This window comes from Arachis hypogaea, chromosome 13 (genome assembly GCF_003086295.3).
Source record: "Arachis hypogaea cultivar Tifrunner chromosome 13, arahy.Tifrunner.gnm2.J5K5, whole genome shotgun sequence".
Classification (NCBI taxonomy): Eukaryota; Viridiplantae; Streptophyta; class Magnoliopsida; order Fabales; family Fabaceae; genus Arachis; species Arachis hypogaea.
In genome coordinates, this window is record NC_092048.1 from 38106688 (window position 1) to 38117376 (window position 10689).

The window sequence follows — 10689 nt, forward strand, 5'->3', positions numbered from 1 at the left end:
TAAAAATCACTATTTGCATGCTATATTGACTTTGAACTTTTCTTTATTATCGTTATTATTCTCAATTTAGACATGAAAGATTTCCAGTCCCCAAAATAAAAAAAGACATGAAAGATTTTATGTATTTGTTTTTATTGTTTAAAAGATACATATATCACTTTAAAATATGCGTACAGCATCAACCTGAATACCTGATTATCCTTCATTGGTTTCTTTGATATCGCATGTATTTTCAAATAATGAAAATGATGTTATGTTTGTCTTTCGAATGTTAAATTGATATTATCATATTATACACATATTTTAAGCCTAAAGTTGTTACTTGTATCTTTCGGGAACTAAACTCATTTCCATCTTTCAAAGGCCAAACTTATGCTGGATGTTTCGATACAAGGGACTAAATAACTTGTTTACTCTTGATTTAACCATGGTTAATGTAGGGTGTCATGTGAATAAGTGTGAATGTGATGTATAATTAAATGCTACAATACAATAAGTTATAGGAGCTTAACAATAGATAATAAGTTTAAAACATTGAAAAAGGCAACAGCACAAATTAGAATGACATAAATATTAAATAAATTTTGACCAAGGGCACTGTTACCAGCACAGCTTCAGTCACCAATGGAAACAAAAGAAGCCCGTATGACATTCTTGGAAACTCATGGGCACTTTCTTTGAATGTAGGAAGCACCTTGTTCTTCATACCTATTGTATCAACAGGGGAAAAGATCAAATTTAGGAAGTTACTTTAAGTCATTGAGAAATAAGGAAATAAGTGCCAAGAAAAATATTAGAATGTAACAATCTAAACTAGAGTTCAGATGTGGGGTTCGAATTTCATGGAAGTGGGCAAAACGATTGCATAACTGAGCTGTCGCAATCAATTGATAGTTTAATTACTACTTACTCAGACTTGGAGAACCACATCTGCTGGAAGGAGCCTAGAGACGCCAGTATGCTTCCCCCTATCCAAACACTGCATATAGAGTTACCATCCTGATTTAATGGGCAGTCTTATATGAATCACAATAAAAATTACTTATGAAGAATGAGGGGAAAACTGTAGGGAGAGGGACAGAGATATATCACACCTGAACCTTCTTTCAGTTGCATTTCCACTTGCGAATACTTTTACCCTAGCAGCTTGAGGGGACTCCTAAAAACAGAAATTATAGATAGGTCAATTTTTATGCTATAAAAAATGTCATGTTCCAGAAAATGAAATATATAGTTTCAGAAATGTTCAGCTCCCCCCCCCCCCCCTCTCTTCCTCTTCTCACCCCCCAAGAAAAAAAATTGATTATAGTAAAAACATAAAATATTTTTTTCTATAAATAAAAACTTTTACGACCAGAAAAAAGAATGTCAATATGTGTCTTAGTCAAACAGCACTGTAGTATCTTGTCAAAGATCATATTATAACTTATGGAAAAAACTCATTATGTAGATAAATTGAAATGTGATCCTCTGTAAATATCACCTCAAGTAACTCTTTCTCAATGCGTTCCTTCAATTGTTGCATTGAAGCTGTGCCACCAGTAAGCTGGGAGGTAAACAAAAATAACTTTCAGCTGTGGCCAAACTTTAAAGTACAAACCCAAATATGGTGGAACACCAAATTAATATTGTAGTTACCATTATGCTACCAAAGAGTTCTCTTCGGATATCAACATCACACTTATTAATACTATCTATAACCTGCACATATTCAGAACTACCAAAATCATGACCACGAGAGAAAATTCTGAACTCTGAGTACTTAATAGTTAATACATGCTAAATGAAGGAAAAAGATTAAAATAACACAATATATACCATTTTTGGAAGACCACGAACTGAATGAGCAATTTCAGCAAAGCTCTCCATGCCCGGTATTGTCTGTGATACACAATGTAGTAGTAAAGCACGCAGAAGCAACACAGAAGGGAACAAAAGGCCATTTCCCCGAAGGTTCTTGATTTAGATTTTGAGAGTGAATGTTTAACCAAAAAAAAAAAAAAACTTGTCGTAACATTTAAAAAAAAATGTCCAACAATTGTCCAAGTGATAGTTCCGCAATTCAATCTGACAACAAATCATATTACTCTTCAACCTCCTAATACTAAAATATTTCCAACTCCAGTATGCATTGACAAATTTTTAAAAGAAGTGTGCCATGTGAGAAATTCTTTAAGACAAACTAATGCAAAAATCGATGCATATACAAGCCACACCTGAACCAGCGATGGATTAAAAAGAATATCAGGAATCTTGAATCTGTCGGATCCAATTTCAATTATCCTGTGTGATCCATGAAATTCAAGTCATAAAATACAGCAAATAAACCAGAGCAAAGAAGATTAGGCTTCAAACCCAAATGGATGTTAGTATGAAGCAGATAATTCAAAGTTGGAACCATAATGAATGATCCCTATTTTAGGAAGAGTAAAGTTAGACTCACTGGCCATCAGGAAGCTCATATGAGGTCATTGGAATGTTAGAATATGAACTCTCTGCCAAATAAAAAAGTAAAACCATGAACAGCATGACATACATTAGGTAACTATTATAAAGAAAACAAAGAACTTCGCAAATGGGATTCAAAACATGATATGAATTTATATAAGTTGGAAGTCATACCATCATATGGAGAATCCGGGGCTCGGCAGACACATTCCTTGATGTCACTAGCAATGACTCTCTGTCGCAATAAACAATCAGCATCTAAAGGACACGAGGCATATGAAAAAGAATAGTTGGAACGACTACAAACCTGGGAGTAGAGTTTGTAGCTTTCAGTTGTATGAGGAAAATCAAGGTTTACAGTCTGGCATTTAGAGAAAAATAAAGGGTAAATAAGAATTACTCTTAACTCATGAATTTGATTGAAGTGATTTGTGATTCTGTAGACATGTAATTTCCACCCGTAATTCCCTTGAGTTTCAAGCTTTGGCATTGTGGAAGTGCCAAGTGCCAACCTTTGTGATATATTATACTGTAGAAAAACACATTATTACCAAGTACCATGAAATTACAGTGTACCTGAATATTTCCTGGCCGTATTTCCTTTTTCTTGAATGCATACCTCGGTTTTATCTATAGTAAATTTTTTAGGGAAAAAAAAGAGTAAGTACATATATGCCCTCCTTGCTCTAGATGACCATGGAAAAAATTAAATAAGGCTAATGTTTTGTTACTCACTGTGATACCTTTGCCTTCCAAACTTTTCATCAAGCAATCTGTCAGAAATTCTCCTCCAATGGGAGAAGTTGTCACAGCCTATTCTTGCAAACATAAACAAAAACATAAGCAGACACATGATACCCAAACAAACAATAAGTACAAACATAAACACGTATCTAATACAATAAATCCCTTCGATCGTTCTAAATTATACTAAATTATATTTTCAAGGGAAAAGAATGAAAGATAAACACATGAAGGCAGATGAAAAAAACATTTTAATATTGAAATAGCTAGAATCGATGCAACTTGTATTTCTAACACCTTGGAATCATCAACTAGAACATGCATTAGTGCCTTACATTAAACTAAATGGTCAATTATATTATCACAAATTATACAATCTAACAGCTATATTTTCTTTCCATAATCAGATTTTTGGTACATGGGCTAAAAGCTTCGTAACCAGTTAAATAGCTTACACATTTTTTCTTATAAACAATTAGCTTGACAAATGATTTCTGTTTGATAGGCTAGCAACAATACCTTTTGAAGAACATAACCATCAAGCACTGGTGCAACTGTTGTTGATCCTCCACCACTGGGTATTGAAATAAAAAAGAAAAGTAGAAATCAGCAACTCAATATCACATTGCAAATGAAATAGAAGCTAGATCAAAGATTGAAGTGCTAAAAATTAAAACCAAACCCCGGGGGTGGGAGAGAGAGAGAGAGAGAGAGAGAAGAAAAATAACTGTATTCATCTTCCAACCAAAGACATTCACATTGCACATCAATACTGAGAAACAACCAGGTTATTAGTCACCAACTCAAAAGACCCTTACCCATCAATTACTAATGATGTTGCGCGCCCTGATGCGAATGATGTGAGGACCTGGTGTTAAGAGATATATGTGTTCATTAATTTGTTGACAGATTCATGGTGTCAAGGCATCAATGCAGGGGGAACAAAAAGTTTTTTTCTTCTGAGACTAATTTTATATTGCTAGCCTACACAGAGCAGGAAAGAACACATCACTTACAGCATTCTTGGCCAAAAACAATGCAGGTACTTTGTATTTTTCAAACATCAGCTCTGCTGTCCTGACAAATTGACAAAAAAATGAAGATGAAATGAACAGTTTGATAATGGAACCAAATGTCTAACTGTATTACCAAAAGCCAAAAACCAGAAGAGGGAAAAAAATTGCAGAATACCTTTCTCTCTGCTCTTGAGTATTATTACATGGCTCAGAAAGTAGCATTGGACGCTCTTTAGGATCAACCAATAGACAATCCCTGAAAATCAGCTAATAGTAATAGTAATATAAGACATAGAACAGATAAATTTCATAAAAGAATAATATTTAAAAAGAATTGAAAAGCACGATCATGATACATGGATTGGCAAGCATAGTGACATTTCGGATAAAAAGTATGTCCTAGGATAAACAGAAATATTTTATAACAACTGTCAGCTACTTAACATAAAATAACAGAAAATAATGATCCTATTTACCGAAAAAGGGAAATAATACCATACTGCAGACTACAGACAGATTAGGTAATCAGCAACAACCTCAAAGCATGATCCCATATGTTGTCTACAATATTCCAGTCAGCAACAACTCCATTCTTCAGTGGTGACAGCACCTGATAGACATAACAGATAAAGATGATGGAAATGATTAATTTTGACATAACTGAATAACATTATAGCATAAGTTAACAGCTGTTTCAAAGCATTACCTCCATGTAGTCTCTGCGATACCCCAAGGACTGGGATCCTACATAAAGCTTGCATTTTCCCTTGGTTTTGTCAGAATCAAGATTTTTGGCATTGTTTGGCAATTCTGCAGCAGCTCCCAAGTTCTCCTCACCATCGCCATGCCCATTAATGTCCATTTGATCAATTGCACCAACAACCTACACAAATACATGCCAAAATAACATCGATGGAAGAGAAACGCTACAAAAACACACAATGAGAAGCTAACTTGTTAAATTGAAGTATCCTAATGGCATGAGCAGGTAAACACTACGTACATTTTGATTCTGCTGGAAAATTAAAGCAGATTTAATTTTGAGTAGGGTGAGAGGTGAGACTTACAGAGGGGAAAACAGCCTTAGGAGCATCTTCACCAGCATAACCAGCTTTGCATGTGTGGGACCCCAAGTCAATCACTATCGCTGAAACTTCATCTGCGAGTTAAAACAACAAAAATGAAAATTGCGAATGGAACGAGAATCAGAGAATTAATGGAGAATAAAGAGGTGAGAAAGAAAGGATATTGAAGACTCACCACCGCCATACATCTCTAGGGTTTGTGCAAACGAAAATGTGGGTTCTTTTCGGAGGTCTGAGTGTGAGAGCGCAAGGAACGAGAAATGAAGCGAAGAAGGAAGCTAGCTCAGGTCAGGACTCAGGTGCAATGGAAGAGAAGAAGGGCTTCTTTGAACTCTGGCGGTATTTTTTTTTTTTTCTTTTTATTTTTGTTGGGATTGGAGCGGGAGCGGGGGGGTTCTGCTATTTTTTTTTTTTTTTTGGGACGGAGGGATTTTCGATTTCTCCTTTGTATTTTATATATTTACCATTGCATACAATGTTGGGCTTCCCATTACAGACTATAAATAATTACAAAAGTCACTAAACCATTTTATTTTTATATCGCAGTTTGTTTTGGGCTCTCATGAAAATGTGCCCGGGATGAGCCCATGTTCTCTCTATACTTTTTGGGCGGTTCCCCTAATTACGAGTGCATTGTGTAGAGTGAGTGACAGAACAAAAAGAAAAAGTAGAGTGGTTACCCTAATATTACATAACTAATAAAATTTATTATTTTTTACTAATCCTTACTAACTCTAAACACTAATAAACGAAAGCATTACTTGCCTGACAAGGAACTGTACACGGGTTCAAGTCCTCCATGAAAAATATAGAAACTATAGCAGTGGTAGTAATAACTAATAAGTAGTGTGTGCGAGTGGGTGTGCATTATATAAGACTAAAAAAAAATACTAAATTTTAATAGTATAAAAAAATATTGGTATAAAATATTGATTAATATTAATAAATAAGTTATTGGTCCTAATATTTTTTTAGAAAAAAAAATTCAAATTGATTCCAAGAAATTCTAGATCTGAATATTTTGGTCCTTAACAAAATTTTATTCATTAAGAGTTTTCTACAATAACTTTTGTTGAACCTTCGTCTCTTTTAATTAAATTTTCAATATGCATATTAAACAAATAAATTTTAAATAAATTTTATTATAAGATAATTAAGTTCCTCAAAAATATTAACATAAAATAAATTAATTCCCTAAAAAACAACGAGGTTAATCTGTCAAACGGAAATAATTTTTAAAGACTTCTAGAGAATAAAAATTTATTAGAAACTAAAATGTTCGATTTAAAATATTGAAAAATTAATTTAGGTGACTATTTTTATTTTTAAAATCAAGAGAATTTTTTATATGTTTAATTATTTTGTTGGTCTCTATAATTTTACCAAATTTGTAATTGTACTTTTTTTTTTATATTGAATCTCTATACTGTTTTTAATTTTGTAATTAGGTTATTTCCGTGTCAAAAACATTAAACTAACGGAGTATTCCTTTCAAATAAATATATAGCAAAGATTTAATTAAGTTCTTAATTGTGGGGTACTTTCATTTTGTGAAAAAAATATTCTATTAACTCTCTAACATTTTTTATACTAACAAAGACTTAATTACAAAATTAGGGGCGCATTAAAAAAAAGTGTAAGGACTTAATTATAAATTTAGTGAAACTATAAAAGCTAATAGAGTAATTAAACTTTTTTATACAAAAAAAAATATAAAAATTTTAAAAGTATAATAATCCATGATAAAAAAAAATGTATAATAATTTACATACTTTAATTAAAATTTCTTTCGGTTTCAAAAATTTTTGTTGGGATAAAGTAGTTAATTAATTATGTTATTTATATAGGTGTTGGAAGTAATTCAAGTCAACTCACAAACTAATTTAAAATTGACTCGTTAACAATTTAATAAGTTGAACTAAAAAATTTGTAAGTTAACCTGCCTTGAACATAAATTTAAACTCATCTATTAAATGAGTTGGATTTTAACTTGAGTAAATTCGATTTGTTTGATCTTCTATTTTCAAGCTTTGGAACATTAGTAGAGCACTATGTCACTATGTTATAAGGTTATTTTCTACTTTGTCAAAAATGGGTACGAGTGTGATTTTGTTGCTTGAGAAAGTGTTTGAGAGAGCCAGGGGCTGAAGCCATGGTTCTTTAACAACTGACTCTTGATACATTGTTACAATGGTTATACTAGCATAGAAAAAATAGATAAAACTTTTTTTGACTCTAAAGTTATCATTCCTGAACAAATTATTTAGCAAAAAACAAAACTATATATTGCTATTATATGGTTAATGCTTTATTCTAATTTCACTGCCACAACTACTTAACTTATATATAGCCTAATGCATGACTTTGACTAGGTCTAACTCTCTATAAGTCTAAACACTAAGCTGGCCTTTTTTCTAATCTTTCATTACATTTTAACTAATACTTTTTTATCTTGAATTATTGATTTCTATCCTTAACAAATTCAAGCTAAAGTAATTTTTCTTAGAAAATATGAAGTTTTTAGGCCTACATGATATGGACTCAGCCCACTTCGATCCTAACATATAAACTATATTCGAGATTGGACCTACCAAGATTGGCTTAAAACATAAAATTCAATACAGAAAGCCTAATCCACATAGGTCAAACTTGCTTGGACACGGGTCTCAAAAGCCCGTAACCGGCACGACTTGGGGAGAAAGGCAAGCGCTCCTCCCTAATACTGTAGTTATCACCCTTAGACGATAACCACCCTGAATATGGAGAGTAACCTCCCATTCTGTAATGGGGTAACCACCCATGATCTTCATAAGTCATCCCTAAAGAGTGACTAAGTCCAACATTACTACTCTATAAATACCCCAACACATGTATTTTTTCCAATTTAATCTGATCTTAAACTTGCTTAAACTCTTACTGACTTAGATATCATAGTCCCTTGCAAGTACCCCCTATTACTGTCTAGGCGAAGACGTTGGATAAACTACCGTCTCGGTATCCAAGTCAGATTTCTTTCCAAAGACGTTTGGACCTCACGTCCAGGCCCAAATTCATCTTAATTTTAGGTAACACCACGGAACACAAATATATATATGAATGAAGGAATATTTCTAAAAAAAGATACAAAATGATATAGATGATGAACAATGACATGATATATGGCAAGATTATTTATGTCATATTTTGACTACTAATGTCAAATTATGACTTTTAAATAACTGTTTTTTCACGTCTATCTCACAGACAAATGAAGGTTACTATATTACATTAAATATTCATCCAACTAAATAACTGATGTATGGAAGGATACGTAGTGTACCAGTCTTTCTAATCTTTTTTGCATGAAAAATTCCATTAGAATATCACTCAATACACTTCACAATCCACATATACAACTTTTGTTTTTTTTGGTGGGACATGCAGCTATTTAAGCCTCTGATAACTCATTAATATCTCATGCAAACAAAAACTATGAAACATGGCTCTAATTTTGCACCCAACATTTCTTTTTCTCACCATAATAGTGCTCGCACTTTTCTTCACCACTGTTTCCACTTCCTCCGAATTCTCTTCTCAACGTCACCGCTTCCATACACCCATAACAAACTCAACCGAACCCAAATCTTTCTCTTTCATCTTTTTTCAAACTACAACTATATCCAAGGCACTCTTTGCACAAGTCACCACAAAGAGGACCATCTCAATCACTTCAAAAGTTCTGAAATGACTATGTATGATGGAACTACTCATCCAAGGAACAACCTCAGTAATTTCAAAAGTCGGGTATACCTGGCAGGAGCGTCTGACGCAACTTGGTCCAAAGCCTTTCTGACTACACTCATTAAGGCAGCTTTTAGATGGTTTGACGGGTTGCCAGCCAGGTAAGTCACGTGTTTTAACGATTTAGCTCGTGGTTTTCTAACCCACTTTTCAATCCAAAAGAATAAAGATTAAATATGCTCTAAGTTTACTTAGAGTAAAACAAGAAGTCGGAGAGTCACTGCAGGCCTACATGGAAAGATATAACAAAACCTGCTTAAAAATCTAGCATTTACCTACTGAAGCAGCCATCATGGGCCTAATAAACGGGCTAAAAGATGGACCATGGATGACGTGTAAGTAAAAGTGAAAAAATATATCAACATGAAAGAAACTACACAGCTAAAGAGATCCCATCCAGCTCAGGACACAAAGGAAACTCGCGATGGAAGTAAGGAGAAGGATAAAAAAAATGAGAAGACAAGTCTTTTGGAGCAAAAGCTACCACTTTTACACCCCCTTAGAGTCTTGTTAGCGAAAGTTTATAGGGATATTTGCAATGTGAAAAAACTCCCACAACTTTAGCCCATCATCAAAAGTAAGAAGGGAGAAAACAAAACAGAGTACTATGAATACCACCGCATCTACGACCATCATGCCAATGACTGTTATGATATAAAAAGCATAATAGAAAAATTAGCTCGTGATAGCCGATTAGATAAATATATCACTCCTACAAGGTCGGACCAAAGAAGAAGATGGGACTCAGGAGATGAAAAAAGTTCTCACGACAAAGACAAGAGCAAGCATAGATTAAAGATCGCAGAAAGGCACATCTATGTCATAGCTGGGGAATTTGCAGCTGGAGGAACCTCTAAGTCGTCTAGAAAAACACATCTCAAAGAGGTTTATCAAGTGAGAAAGAAAAGTCAAGAATTCGACATTCCTAAAATTATTTTTACCAAGGAAGATGCTAAAGGGATCATCCTGGGCCACGACGACTAGGGTAGCGATCACCATGGTATTGGCAAATGCCAATTTGCATCGAACCTTGACAAATCAGGAAAGCTCAGCAAACATTCTCTTTAAGCCGGCCTTTGAGAAGCTCGGCCTCGAGACCAAAGACCCGAGGGCTTATCTGGACACCCTATTCAGATTAAGACAAACTCCGATCCAACCGATGGGATATATCAGCCTCTACACCACATTCGAGAAAGGACCAAGGAGCACAACATTAAAGGTAGATTATGTGATCATGGATACACCAATATCATACAATGCACTGATAAGTCAAAGCACACTAAACTGAGTTTCTATTGTGGTTTCAATCCCTCACTTGTGTATGAAGTTTCTAACCAAGAATAGGGTTGTCACAGTTAAAGGAGATTAAGCGTTAGGCCGAAGGTGTTGCAACGAAAGCTTTAACCTTAGAGGACAGAAAGCCGGAGGACAAGTTGCCTTCCTTGAGCTCAGACGACCTAGGAAAAAAAAGCAATTCCAACTGCAATCCGACAGTAAGCTCAAAGAATTTCAAATCAGGAATCATCCAGAAAAGGCACCAACATCAGAGTGAACTTGCAGGAAGATATGAAAAAAGAGCTTATCCAACTGCTACGAGATAACATCGATCTCTTCGC

At 34.2% G+C, this 10689-nt stretch overlaps 1 protein-coding gene across 2 annotated transcripts; it reads right to left on the bottom strand.

Annotated features, from left to right (window-relative positions):
• Positions 1–398: 398 nt before the first annotated feature.
• LOC112738136 (actin-related protein 4) lies at positions 399–5716 on the bottom strand. Of its 2 annotated transcripts, none has more exons than XR_011869636.1 (20): positions 5469–5716; positions 5276–5367; positions 4915–5091; positions 4745–4818; positions 4384–4464; positions 4209–4269; positions 4011–4060; positions 3712–3766; positions 3192–3261; positions 3025–3078; positions 2756–2809; positions 2623–2683; positions 2444–2495; positions 2217–2283; positions 1819–1881; positions 1639–1701; positions 1484–1546; positions 1095–1159; positions 911–979; positions 399–708 (listed from the first exon to the last, which is right to left on the bottom strand). XR_011869636.1 is itself a non-coding variant. In XM_025788446.3 (20 exons), exons 1-20 carry the CDS (start codon positions 5479–5481, stop codon positions 663–665), a joined length of 1338 nt encoding a protein of 445 aa, XP_025644231.1. In that variant the 5' UTR covers positions 5482–5716; the 3' UTR covers positions 399–662. The 2 variants fall into 2 exon arrangements, 1 of the variants encoding a protein (XP_025644231.1); XM_025788446.3 differs by having other exon boundaries at positions 3184–3261.
• Positions 5717–10689: the final 4973 nt, after the last annotated feature.

Coding starts and splice junctions, on each gene's coding strand:
- LOC112738136 (XM_025788446.3), bottom strand. Junction 5,092..5,275: donor CTAAGGCTGTTTTCCCCTCT/GTAAGTCTCACC, acceptor GTATTTGTGTAG/GTTGTTGGTGCAATTGATCA. Junction 2,496..2,622: donor CCCGGATTCTCCATATGATG/GTATGACTTCCA, acceptor TTTATTTGGCAG/AGAGTTCATATTCTAACATT.